The 14,767-nt window shown below is 42.2% G+C and overlaps 1 protein-coding gene across 3 annotated transcripts in view; it reads right to left on the reverse strand.

The window, feature by feature from the left end:
* UNC5B (unc-5 netrin receptor B) overlaps positions 1-14,767 on the reverse strand; it is a 427,137-nt gene that overhangs the window by 37,046 nt on the left and 375,324 nt on the right. For all 3 annotated transcript variants that reach the window (XM_069610733.1, XM_069610732.1, XM_069610731.1), the window contains 4 exons: positions 14,154-14,528; positions 12,455-12,542; positions 10,199-10,367; positions 3,611-3,844 (listed from right to left, as the gene is read on the reverse strand). In XM_069610733.1, the coding sequence (XP_069466834.1) occupies positions 3,611-3,844; positions 10,199-10,367; positions 12,455-12,542; positions 14,154-14,528 (866 nt within the window). The remainder of the gene's footprint in view (positions 1-3,610; positions 3,845-10,198; positions 10,368-12,454; positions 12,543-14,153; positions 14,529-14,767) is intronic.

Raw genomic sequence — 14,767 nt, forward strand, 5'->3', positions numbered from 1 at the left:
ACTGGACCTCCCCATATGTATACAACAAGCCAGTGCGCACAATCAAAACTACCAGTCAAACTACACATGAAACGCACAAACACACACTCAACATAACAAACATTGACATACAACAAACCACCCTTAACCTTATGGATACAATACACCAGTGCATGCAATCAAATCATCTGCAAGCCAACACACAAAGATGCCAGTTTCTCCTGGTTCTGGATCTTTCCTATCAATTTACTCTCACTAACCCAAACCACCCTCTTTCTTGCAGAGCAACATGAGCACCTAGAGACCACCCCAATGGTAAAGGTGTGCAGTAGAAGACAACATAACAAAGTATGGGCAAATGACAATTTGTGATTTAGTTTAGTTGTCAATAGTGTACTCTGTTCTATATTTAAAGCAAGAGTTGATCTGCACACTCACACCCTTTTCAGGTTACCGGATGTTTGCATATTGCCACTTGCACATGTTCTATTGGTCCTGCTCACATCATGTTTGAATAATGAGTTACACTGGTGTTTCCACCAGGGTGTCACATTACCAGAAGCATGCAAGCATGCATTTTAGAGAAGGCTGATATGTTCTTTTTTTCAATAGATGGAGAGCAAGGACATTTATTTTATGTTAATTGGCTTTTATACACATTCCACTGTAATTGCATTAAAGCTCTGAAACCATGACATTTTAAATTGCCCTGTAAGTCCAGCTTTATACAGTTGCTCTCCAAACACAATTTGTCACATGTTCTTTTGGCAGCTTCCTTTAATTTAACTGATTAATATAAATGTGTACCTCCTCAAAACTGAATATTGCTGTGTCAAGAGACCACAATTAGCGTACCAGCAGCATTTATCTCTTTTCCGAATAATCACATTACATCACTGGTGCACATCTTTAGCCATTGAACCTGTGAACTTGAATTTGAATAGGTTCTCTATTGACTATTCATTGATGGCATTGAATATCTAAATGATATCCCACTGGGATCCATTTAAAGCAAGTTTATCTCACGACTATACATGTTGGATATACTGGAAACCTGGCCCATTTGTGGCCCTGGCGAAGGAGTTGGTCACCCCTGGAGAAGGAGTTGGTCACCCCTGCTCTACAGGTTTGGTACCCTCTTGAAAATCCTACCAACTTTTCATATGTTGCACAACCAGTCTCAGGTTAAATCTTGTCAAGGGTGCAGTATGTATGTGCCCTGGGCAGGTTTTGGCTTAGAATTGTAGCCATAACCTTTAGATCATATGAAAGCAGAGCTTCACATGGATGAGCATCAGTATAAAAGCATCAGTGTAAACACACAGAGTGTGAAGGCTGTTTTAGAATGTGAGGACAATTCTAAACAACCGTGTCCCACCTGCACCAGAGAGCTAAACCATTTCACGGTACACAATCAGAAAGCAGTAATGAAGGCTGATTATGATACTATTGGCTGTTCCTTAGGATACACTAGCATTCTAAACCATTCAAGGTCAGTGGCAGCTCATGAACATGTTTAGTTGAGAGCAACATTGCAGGATATATCTCTGTGTACAAAAGAAGGGTAGTGAACTGATAAGTGCACAGAATGCTGACAACATTAAGGGACATTCTCTAGTCGGGTTGACAACCAAGGGTCAAAGTTCGATGAAATTTCATAGTCAATAGGGATCACAAAACAGTCACTCAGAGTAACTTTCATAACTGTCTGCACCTGTGCTTGCTGGTCAGAGAGAATAATGAAGATCTGCAGGCTGTTGTGACCATAGCCCCAACCCCCACACATCTCCTTATGGTACTCCTTCTGCTAATGGCCCACCACAGGCTGAGCTCTGCTTTTTGGATTGTATTTGCATCTGGGCTCAAGCAATGTAAACCCTGATGGTCTGAGGAGCTCAAGGAAGCCTCCAGGTCAGCAGCAATCACTCCAGACTGCTAGACAATTGTCCTTTACTGTTGCCGTTTGGATTTGCCAATTCCGCAAGCTCCAGTCTATGGCTACTGGCTACCTTATTTTTGTCTCCTGAGTGACAGGTTTTCTTTAGTGGCATTGGTAGAGATAGCAAGTCCACCAGATCTAATATAAAGCTACCAGGTAGCCTCACACATATATGCTTGTCCCAATGCATGTAGGTTTTGTCCACACCAGCTCTTTGAGGCCAGTAAGACTGTTAACTGCATCAGGACCTTTTCCATCTCAGGTCCCACTTGTCCCCCTTCCACCTAATGACTCCTCATCGATCTATTGGTGTTCCTAGCTTGGTTAATGCAGGTTGTATGTGCCCCTATCTGTCCACGACTTGCTTTCGCTCATCTTGCCCTGACCATCATTTCTCATTTCCTTCCCCCCTCGTCCATCTCAATTTCTAGATATGTTCGTCCTGCTTCCTGCAGAGCACCCACTTTATCATGCCTTCCATTCCCTGGCCATGCCACCCACCTTACTCTTAATAGTTCTCGGCTCTTGACCTTCGTACTTCCTCCTTCTTTGGTATGTTTCTTGTCTCTTTGCCTTCCTTCCTCCTGCTTTTGCCCTCCTTCTGCTGGTTCCACTCCCTGATCATTGCTCTTGTCTCAGTTAATCTTGCTCATTCCAACCATCATTATTTTATACTCCGACCATGGGCCATTAAACTTGCCAATGATTGGAATGGATGCACCCGTAGAGGCTCATTGATCGAGTTCATAGGTTGCTTAATATAATTCGGCCCACCCCGAGCAACAGTGCAACTAAATAACTTGCCCAGGTCACCATTTGGATTCTGATGGCCCTATCATGGCTGGTGCCTGATTTCAAAATGGTTCTTATGCATTCCTGTTAACCTCTCCTGGCTCAGCATTACCGGCTGTCTGTGGGCGTAGCTGTGGCTTTTGCGTCCTCCCATTGTGGGTAGGCAGCAGCTTGAAGTCTACTGCACAGGCTGCGAGCATGTGCATGTTGGTTCTCTTGAGTCGATATTGGCCTTCTGGCATCACGGTTTCTACGATCCTGGTAACCTATGACTGAAACTGTATATCCAATTCCTTCTGGGAGCATCCTTCACTAGTAGTGAGGAGGCGTCAAATTGGAAGAGAACCTGGGGATCCACCATGCGACCTCTCCTGGTTGCAATCACAAAGCGGGTGGTCTTCCCCTGCAACCACGTTCCCTCTCCCCACTCTCTTACCTTAGACATGGGACTTTGTCACACATATCTCCCCCCGAAACTAAACAACAATTCCCCATATACAGCACCTCTTCCAGTACAGATTTAAAACTGTAACTTTGGATAAACATTTGTTTACAGCTTCTAAACGCATATTTCAAAACTTTTGTTGAATATTCCTGGCCCATTATCACACTGTTATATTTGATACAGTGTCAGAAACTGTATTTCTGGCTTAACATGGGCAAAATAAATGAATTGGAGATTTTATATTATTTTTAGTGAAGGCAACCCCCTTGTAATTTCCCACCTTATGTGGCTACAAAGATTATGCCATCTAGAAAATGCTCATTAAGGTCAATAGGACTTTGAGGTAGAATGTGGGAAAACATCAAATGATGATTCTGTTCTCTTGTATTCCTCTCAAACCAGGGACCTGAAAAGATGCAATTATTTGATTTCCTTCAATCCTTAAACTACAGTACCTTGAGTGCATCAGGCGTGTCCTCCAAGCAGTAGACTTTCAAGTTGTATTCCAGCGAGGTGCAGAGGGAAGGTGCAAAAATGGCTAGTTGGAGACGCTTTATGGCTGACCTCGAGTATGATTCTCCAACAAAGGAGTAGGTGCCCAACTGGTCCAAGAGGACATGGCAAGACTGTGACTCCAGCTGGCAGTAACATGGAGTATTCAGTGTCTCTTCTTCCAGGGTCACGACTTCCTGATGGAAAAGAAAACAAGGTAAGGAGAGACACACATAGAATTGTAATAATGTGATTTATTGTTACAGTCTTTAGCCAATCATTTCAACATACATTTTAACAGGCGTTTAGTTGTAAGAGAAAGATATGGAATATCTGAGATCCTTTGCCAAATGAAATGACAATATTCAATGTGGTAAGGGCTGTCATGTGGGAATGTGCAGTCACGAACGGAGCAGAGGCCAGAACTGTCATATCATTCTCTTTGGTAACTTATGGTTTGGAGATGGTAGGCTGTTGAGAACTTGTAAGTCACTCCATAGTTTTTCCACATAGTCTGCATGTAGTGGGACATAATGTTTGATCCCCTGTCAGAGATGACTTCCTTAGGAAACTCCACTCAGTTAAAAATACCAAGGAGGTCCTTAGCCACTGCCTGAGCAGTAACAGTTCTCATAGGTATTGTCTCAGGGTACCTGGTTGCATGGTCTACCACAACCAATATAAATTGGTTGCCTAAGGAAGTTGGAGGGTCCAACAAAAGAGCTGGGGGTCTCTAAAGGCTGAAGGGAAATAGCACAGAAATGAAAAGTATCCCTAACCACAATTGCAGGTCTATGGTCATCCCTATGTCATTGTTGCAATTGCTTAATGGATGACACCTTCTCAGTGTGTAGTTATATCCTGTTCTGGTCTGACGGACTTAAGATTATATCCTGGATATGATGACTGGTATTCAGTGAACCGGAAGGTCCAGCATCAGCATCTATGTTCATCCCTATGTCTTGTTGAGTCTGCAGTTGGTTATTGGATGACACCTTCCTAGTGTGCAGATACATCCAGTTCTATTCTATCAGACTTACGAGTACATCCTAGAAATGATTGTAGAGGAGCAGCTTCGTACATCTGCAGGAGATCCCTCACCCGTACCTCACCTGTATTGGAAACATGAGATTGTGCCGTTCCTGACACCAGCCGTAATACCAATACCGCAATGAGTGTTTGAAAGAAGATACCTATTGAGACAACCCTACCAAATGTACCCTTGATGTGCTGATAACTTACATGAGGAAAACCCTAAAGGAGTATGAGGAGAATGTGGATGGGTGAACTGATGACATCATGAAAAAGTATCCACAACATCTCAAGACACTGGCTGAAGATGATGTGTGGATGCTAGAAGGCTAATGGTGAAGTAAGGACCAAGTCAACTCTCAAGTATAAAAGAAAAAGATTACACATGCACAAAGTTCTGCAGAATACAACCGTTCAATAAATGTATAGTAGTGAGTAGAATACAGCGAAGCTGCCATTGTACAGAAACTGGACATTGGTATCATGAATTTAGTAAGCCAGAACGCATGAAGCGTTAATGGAAAACTGTGTTGCAGCAAGAATAATAGGCTCATGGAGCTGCATGGCGAGGATGCCTGGCATGGAGTCAAGATTCAAGAAGCGAGGACAGCTATCTATTCTGAAGAAAGACAAGTATGCAGAGGATGGACCTTTTCACATTTAAGGTGCAAGAAAGAACACAAAGGATGCCAAACTTTAATTCATTTAGAGCATTTAAAAGCTGCAAAATGGATCAAATCATGGTCTCCTGTCTCGTGAGCCAAGGATAGAAATAGAGCTTGAACTTGGGAGTTCCATATATGACAGTGAGTGCCCTCACTAAGACAAAGATACTCTGCAAGGCCAAGTACAAAGACAATTTCAAGGCAGAAGACATGGGCGATGAGAGATGCTGGGCTAATTGGGTGTTGAGGGATTAGATGGTGAGGAATTTTCATATCCTATCTCCCTGCACCTGGGTCTGGGCTTACCTCCTGCTAGATTAACAAAATGTTCCAGACATGACACAAGCATGCCAACCAATTATATCAGTCTATATAACGAAGGACCTTGTAGTTTGAAAACCAATGAGAAACTGTTTATCTAATGTTTCTGAAATGACATGTTTTTATAGATAGGCATAAGTTGTCTACCTAATAACGGGCAGCCAATAACAATCCTAGCTCCTTTAGAAATGTATACTTAGATGTTTCCCTTAACCAATCTTGACCCTTGATAGGTTTTTCACTATTGCTAGGTAGTTATGTCACTCTGACGCATTATTTAGTACAAGGACCATACTTTGTGTGGAGATCATTGAGATACTGAGCATACATCCGTTGATGTTCGTTGTAACCTCTCTGTTTTAGATCATTGTTAATAAAACAGTACTTTGCCATCTTCCTGAGTTGGTTCCATTACTTGGACTCAGAATTACTCTGGTGTAATCTCATCCATTCCATATGCATGTTCCTAAGGGTCATAAGCTCATGGTGACTGTTACTCAGTAAACCTTGAAGGTTGATCACCTTCTCAGTGTGCAGTTACATCTAATTCCGTTCTATCAGACTTAGAGTACATTCTAGAAATTATGACTGTTATTCAGTGAACCTGAAGGTCCAGCATCAGACCATCCTGTGTTGTTAGTGCTGTGTCTGAATGACATTGTTACGTGCAGCATAGGTCTGAATGTTCCTGGTCTGGTATATGGTTTGAGTATTGATAGCAGGCAACAGCACATCAATGTCACTTGTAGGAGCTTGCCTTGCCAGAGTCATCACCTCATTTAAGAGCGTATTCCCTTGAAGGTAGAACGTAGTCCATTAATTTCTAATGCTAGAGCATAAGTGCTAATAGGCCCAGTTTTCCGGGTCCCTGGTATGTTTACTTTGAGTGGTTGGGTATTCCCTACCTAGTTTATGGTTAGAAATTGTGAATTTAAACTGCATCATTGTCCCTTGCGAAAGCTGAGTGTGCTAGAAAGCTCCTCTGATAGGAGAGTGTGGTGCATATCCGCAAGAGTCAAAGAGCAAGCCCAATTGAACATTCAGAACATAGGTGATACTGGGCCCCATGTAAGAGGAGTTCAGTGCATTCATTTGCAGACAGATCAGGGTAAACATTACCTATAAGATATAAGAAATATCAGGGGCTAGAGAAGCTTTGGGAAAGGAGAGGTAAGGCAATTGTTATACATTGCCGAACCACAGGATCTGTGTGCTTTGTGTCCAATTATTTTAAGAGGTGTTTCCAAGATTATATGTTAAAATATCTAATCCTTGCTTAGCCACATTAACACAGTGTGCAATCTTAGACAATGTGTTAGAAAGTCACCTTTTCTCCCTTAGAGTTTAGAATCATTCTAACCACTGGAATAAAGCTTTATAAGCTAAGGCAAGGCAATAAGTTAGACCATACACTTCTAAATGACCCTGCCTTTAGCGGAACAGAATGTTCACAGACTGCTCTGGAGTCCCAATATCACCTAATAAAGATTGTTCACACAGTAGCAACAACATTTGGATTGTGCTAATCCCTTAACGGAGAAGCCATAACTGTGCTGGGGAAATAGGCTAAAGCCGGTAAGTTAGTTAGCGAGCTATGCACTCGCCTTGGATATCTGGGTGCAACGTGCAGTCACAAGTTTGAATCTCAGGATTCCCGACCCTGCTCTTTAAGGTTCCAAGGTCGATGAATTGAGTACTATTTATTTGGGTAATAACACCTATTATTACAACACTTAAAAGTACAAGAAACACAACACGAAGTGCTGTATAAACAACAAGACATTAACTCATCATTATACCAATTGAATAGATTGCCAAGGCACACCTAATTAGGCCACCTCAATACATTTCAACCCTAGAAAATAGCAATTTAGGAGACTCCAGTTTATGAAATAAGCTTCTACAATGGACTATTAGGTGGCCATAAAGCAGTATCCCATCTGCCGTTTATGTGAAGTGTTACCCTGGTAAACAATTTCTCAAAGAGAAAAAATGTAAGTTCTATGTTTTCTAGATCACAGTCTTACATGGCACAATTGCTTGCTGCATATACAATGTCCTGTTACAACATTACCAAGCAAGAACTCTACCTTGATCCATTAAGCATTGTCTATGTGAAATGTCCAGGGGCATCCTACGAGATTTTGGGGATTGTTTTCCCGTCAGCACTGGAAATAAATGCATAAAAGCTGCATAAGCCTTTTGCATAGGGACTGAATCTTTAAGACTGCACTTAAATCCAGTAGCAGGGCATCCGCTATATAACCCCATCAGCTCTTACTATCGGAATCTCTATTATACAAGAGAGGTGTTGCCCAGTTTAAGGATCTCGTTAAGTTATGCGCCAAGTTAACTATGCTGTGTTCCAGTTACTTCATCACTGTTTATGTGCTTTTAGTACTTATAGTTGCTGAACTTCTTTTGCAAACTTCTTTTGCGCCTACGGGAGGCTTTAAAATGCTTAATGTATATTATTTCAGTATTTAATTTGTTTGAATGTTATTTCAATGGCATGTAAACTGGAGTGGGCGGTCATTTTGTCCTAAATCAGGCTTGTCTGCTCAACATCATTTGAGTGCCAATCTGGAAATGTGGCACATAAATTAAAGAATGAGTCTACCTGAGTGATGTACCAAAGAATCCTTATAGGTGCGAAATGTCTGAGCGTGTGAGTCTACCTGAGTGATGTACCAAAGAATCCTTATAGGTGCGAAATGTCTGAGCGTGTGAGTCTACCTGAGTGATGTACCAAAGAATCCTTATAGGTGCGAAATGTCTGAGCGTGTGAGTCTACCTGAGTGATGTACCAAAGAATCCTTATAGGTGCGAAATGTCTGAGCGTGTGAGTCTACCTGAGTGATGTACCAAAGAATCCTTATAGGTGCGAAATGTCTGAGCGTGTGAGTCTACCTGAGTGATGTACCAAAGAATCCTTATAGGTGCGAAATGTCTGAGCGTGTGAGTCTACCTGAGTGATGTACCAAAGAATCCTTATAGGTGCGAAATGTCTGAGCGTGTGAGTCTACCTGAGTGATGTACCAAAGAATCCTTATAGGTGCGAAATGTCTGAGCGTGTGAGTCTACCTGAGTGATGTACCAAAGAATCCTTATAGGTGCGAAATGTCTGAGCGTGTGAGTCTACCTGAGTGATGTACCAAAGAATCCTTATAGGTGCGAAATGTCTGAGCGTGTGAGTCTACCTGAGTGATGTACCAAAGAATCCTTATAGGTGCGAAATGTCTGAGCGTGTGAGTCTACCTGAGTGATGTACCAAAGAATCCTTATAGGTGCGAAATGTCTGAGCGTGTGAGTCTACCTGAGTGATGTACCAAAGAATCCTTATAGGTGCGAAATGTCTGAGCGTGTGAGTCTACCTGAGTGATGTACCAAAGAATCCTTATAGGTGCGAAATGTCTGAGCGTGTGAGTCTACCTGAGTGATGTACCAAAGAATCCTTATAGGTGCGAAATGTCTGAGCGTGTGAGTCTACCTGAGTGATGTACCAAAGAATCCTTATAGGTGCGAAATGTCTGAGCGTGTGAGTCTACCTGAGTGATGTACCAAAGAATCCTTATAGGTGCGAAATGTCTGAGCGTGTGAGTCTACCTGAGTGATGTACCAAAGAATCCTTATAGGTGCGAAATGTCTGAGCGTGTGAGTCTACCTGAGTGATGTACCAAAGAATCCTTATAGGTGCGAAATGTCTGAGCGTGTGAGTCTACCTGAGTGATGTACCAAAGAATCCTTATAGGTGCGAAATGTCTGAGCGTGTGAGTCTACCTGAGTGATGTACCAAAGAATCCTTATAGGTGCGAAATGTCTGAGCGTGTGAGTCTACCTGAGTGATGTACCAAAGAATCCTTATAGGTGCGAAATGTCTGAGCGTGTGAGTCTACCTGAGTGATGTACCAAAGAATCCTTATAGGTGCGAAATGTCTGAGCGTGTGAGTCTACCTGAGTGATGTACCAAAGAATCCTTATAGGTGCGAAATGTCTGAGCGTGTGAGTCTACCTGAGTGATGTACCAAAGTATTTTTGTTCGTTTTCATAATGTGAGGATAAGTAAATATTGAAATGTAGGCAATCTGTTTCATTACTTTTCGCTCATGATAACAATGATGCTGCGCTTTTACATGTTCCTTTCTTTTTCTCCACTTCTGGTATTTCCTATGGCTGCATTACTACCAAGGTTCAGGAAAATAATGCGCTTGACTCTCAAGGGAAGTGCCTCAGGAAGCTTTACAAGAATGTGTTTCAAAAGAACATAGAAGTCAGAAGTTCATTATCAACGAGAGCTCTTACTCTTTTGGAAAATTGATATTAACATGGCCGATAATATTCCTTTGGAGATCTTACACCATGACAGTAACAGTGGCAGATGGTGGGTCTGGTGAGCAAAGACAAAGACAGTTCTTTACTATATGTTTCTCATGATGTAAAACCTTTGTTTTCTGATCATTCAATGTAATCACATTATATCAATCTCTTTATATTACATGATTTAGCAGTTTATTTGCATTATTGTCTTCTCACCTCCCAATTCCCTTGGTGGGATTGTGTCTTAAGTTGGAAAATCCAGTCCGAAGAAGCGACATCTGCACAGTGAGGAATGGTTAGAATAACTGGTCGGCACAAGAGCTGTCCTGTGGGACCACAGGAAACTATGGGGCTCAAAACCGTCTGTGTCCCCTCGGAGGGAAGGCTGGAGAGAACAAAGCAAGAGAGGATTTAACAAGCATTCCCAGTGCCGCCCTTTCACAAAGGCTGCAGCGAACTGCAGATAATATTGAAGGGCAACATGGAGGAGGTGTTTTTGATCTAACATTCACCATCACTGAACTGGAGATGATCACTACCTGCCACAAGTGCAGTTTATGAAAATAAATATCAATTCATCATATGCTTTTTGAAATTCAAGAAACAATATAAACCTGATGTGTATCTCACATCACATGCAGCTACAACAGCGATCTGCAAACTTTGGCTCTCCAGATATTTTGGACCATCAACCCAAGTCAACATATCCAATGGTGTGGGATAATGGACGTCATACTCCTAACTATTCCAAGAGCTTCAGGTTGCAGACCCCTGATCAACTGCAATAAATGGGTAAATACAGAAACAACTTGCTTACTTCACTGAATTAATTAACAGATGGTTGTCATATGCATCCAAAATGTTAAAATGACCCTGTAGCCATGCGAATTCACCACGGGGAGTGAGCAATCAGTCTCACCATATGCCATTCACTGCAGTAGGTGGAAGATTACTATGTCACCATATACGTTCACTGCTATGTGTGAACAACCATTGTCTGAATGTGCATTCAGCACTGCAAAATATACATCTTGACATGGCTGTTATTTTCCACTCTGGTGTGAAAAACGTCTTATAGGCTAAATCCTCCAAAAAATACTTTGTGCAAATGATGAGATGTGCTAGCTAATCTTATTTGCACAATAAAGGTGTGGCACATTCTCAAACAGCATTTGAATGTGCGCATCTTTCTCACTCCTCCAGGGGAATTTCTGTGCATTTCAATGCATATCCGCAAATCACAAAAGCGATGCCCTTTGAAATGCGAATAAATGAGACACATTTTACTGCGCCTGTTGGGAACATGCAAAGGAGGAATCACAGAGCATGAAAGGGTAATTTCTGACCTGGGCATGCACTTTTCTTTGCGACAGAAGCGGTTTGAACTGCTGCTGTCACACTTGCATCCCTCAAACAGGGCAGGTCTCTTTGAAATCTGCTGTAAGCGCCCGCGTGAGTTATGGGAGTCTGTCATACATTAGTGGCAGGTGCGTACATTCAACACTAATATATGCAAGGGGCCAGCCAGCACTTTTTGTGTGCTGCCGTATAGCCCTCAAGAAGTCCACAGGTGACACAGTCCACTGCGCATTTCTTAAAGTGCCACAATTAAAGAAAGGGCATCCTCTGTGTTTTTTTTTTTTTACTTGTGCCACTTTTTGAGAATCTACCACTATTTCTAGTTACCACTATGTGTGAAAAATCATTAAGTTAGTGCGTTAAACAAAGTGAATGAAATATCTTAGGTTAGTATGCATTAAGTCTACATGTGTGCTCACTGCAGTGAGTGAAAAATGCAGCTGCCACAAAGTTATGGCAAGGCATACAAAACCGTCAAGTACTATGTGCAGTGGAAAAAAAATAACATTATATTATCTGTAGTTAATGACTAGATCTACAACTTAAATGTACAAACACCTCAATTAATACATGGAAGTACACTAAAAGCTTCATTACCAAGAACATTGGAAACCTAATGAACAGAGGTAAGTATGCCGGATAACAGAATGTCAGTTATCTGGGTCGTAGTGAGCCATTTAACAGAGCAACAAGGTCAGATAATAAAGCCTCCTCGGCTTGTGATCTGTTAACCCGCACTCTCTCTTCTCCATCTTGAAAATTCTGTTGTCTGGATTTTTTTGTGTGTGTAATCAGTCCATCAAAACCAATGGGAGATGCTGGTTGACACAAGTTGCCAGGGTGCCAGATAATAGATCTTTTACTGAAATCATGATGTGCTTTCAATGCAATGAAAGATCGATTTAAGACCAACGTAAATTGAAACTCTCGATTTGCTCCTATTACCCAATATAAGAATGTTTGTTGCCTATTTTCCTGCGTGTAGCCTAACGCAACACCAGCAGGTATATTCATGCCAGATGATGGCTATTTCATCTAAAACATCCAAAGCCTAAACACCTAAACAAACACTGCCTTATGAGTTAAATACATGTCAAAATTTGAATTACTTACATTGTGGTTTCCCGCTTGTGGATGATCAAATACATTTCGTAGTACTTGCCCTGGGGGATTGCCCCATGGGGCACAAGCAGGCTCACACCTGTGCAGAGAATGACATGAAGGAAATATTTACATATTGCTGTCACAGGTCACACTAGCAACAAAAGCAGTGCACACACTGGCTGATGGAATATGTTATAAACGGCCAGACGCGATCCCCTAATGATTCATTGGGTGGTCAGTAGTGATGCAAATAGGGCCAGTTGTAGTGTTTAAGTTCAGTCCCGCAGGCGGTTATGTGGATAGTTTGTAACCAGTTGATCTCCTCAGCTATTTGCTAGAAAATAAAGTTATCCACAAGCCTGCTCCCTCATTACCAATAATGAAATATGTGGCCAACTACTTGGTTGGCAGATTCAAACAACAAGCAACAGACTGGGAAGGCATATTATAAGATGGGCTGTCTCACAGTCTGGCATGTATTGACAGGACAAAATGAAACATGTACTGCTTCAGCCTATGCTTAGTAAACACCTGGGGTGTATGATTATGTGTGTTATTTTACACAAAAAGGCGATTATCACCCATGATGTAAAATAATTATTCAATATTGGAAAAGAGGTGATTAGCAATGCAATATATCAACGGTACCTGTCCTACAAAATAATTGGTATTGGAATATGTCGAACAAAGCTGCATAGCAGGAGCTATGTAGCATCATATCGTGCTTCAGAAACAAATCGCCTAGGCGTTGGTTTATTTGATTTTAGATATCACTAGTTTTTTAGCCTTAAAGGCGATTCCAGAGCATCCTGAAAGTGTTAAGTTATTGTAGAAAAGTACACAGGATGCTGCTGAAAAAGGCAGATAGTTTCACAGCCTCCAGTCCACATTTCTCATCTCTCATTCTGTGAGCAGTTCCTGGCCTCCAACAGGGGTCTGTCCGAACAGACTCCCTCAGCTGTGAGAGCTGCAGTGTCTGCAGTACCCAACTGCAGCAAGATGATGTCTGACCGTTCCCTTTCAATGATCAGATCGAGTGAGGAATGTCATCTGATATCATTGAAGTGCTAGGAGGGCTTATTTCCCCTATATAATATTATAACGCCTTGAACAGTTACTTAGTGTTCTCCATGGCCAATCTGCAGGTACAAGAACCATTAGCACCCTTGGAGGTGCCATCCACCAATAAGAATACTCGGAACACAGGGCTGTATTCACTAAGGAAAGCCCTGTTCCGAGCATTCTCATTCGTAACAGGCGCCTCCTCTCCCGTCATAGTCATTCACATGGAAAATAGACTTCCCTGACAGCACTGCCGGAGCCGAGCTGCACCGCAAAGATATGTATTTTACCCTTTTTTTAAATTTAAATAAAACACCATTAGTCTGTGTGTAGGGAAACTACCCTAAAGCCTTTTTTATGCTTTGCCCTTTAACTCAGTCTTCGGTGCCCTCAAGTCTCAGTACAACCTTCTGACCAGTCTTAAGTAATACCACTTTTGTATATAGAGCTTAAGGGAGGATGAATCCGGCCTTCTAAGTGCTGTGTAAATAGCTATTGCCGAATGCAATCATTTGACCAATCACCAGTGATTGAAGGGCTGAGTTGGCCCTGCCAGGACGCAGACGTGTCCCACGCAAAAGGCGCGTATTTTACCCCTGAGCCTTTCCCCAGGACATTGGAATGTATAGTAAAACTGGTCCTCTACCTGTATCGGGGATTGTGAGCCTTCCTCCTAGACAGCCCAGAGTGCCTGTCACGCTGTTCCCCGGCTCCCGAGGGAGGGTCGGTAGGTGCTGCGAGCTGATGGTTTTGTTCCTCGAGTTCATGATGCTCTCCCCTGGGTAGGAGCCCATGTTTGGCGTGCATTCCAGCAGGTCATTGACGTTGTGCGGTCTCGGAGATGAACCCCCCGATGAATTGTACACTTTGATCTTCAGGTTGGGCAGAGGGTCCAGCAGAGGGGAGTTGGTCATCGGGATCTTGTCAGCGGAGTCCTGCAGGGCATACATATGGCCCCGATAAATGCCAGCATTGGCTGTTAGGTCTGGTTGCATTGAAGGGTGAAGCAGCTGGGAGTTGTCTGCAAGGGATGACAATCCAAGGGATAGATTTAACTGTAGACTGTGCCAATTCACTAAATATGATGCATCTTTAAAAGGAAAATCCAACCGTTTTTAGGAATGATCTCTAGGTCAGTCTAGTTTAAATGCCTTTTGATAGGCATCATTGTTATGATTAAACAAAGTTACACTGCACCGTGTGTAAAGTAGAGCAATAATTGATGCAAACACATTGCCTATTCAAAAAAGTGTATATAGG

Source organism: Ambystoma mexicanum, chromosome 8 (genome assembly GCF_040938575.1).
Source record: "Ambystoma mexicanum isolate Mex_15411 chromosome 8, UKY_AmexF1_1, whole genome shotgun sequence".
Taxonomy (NCBI): Eukaryota; Metazoa; Chordata; class Amphibia; order Caudata; family Ambystomatidae; genus Ambystoma; species Ambystoma mexicanum.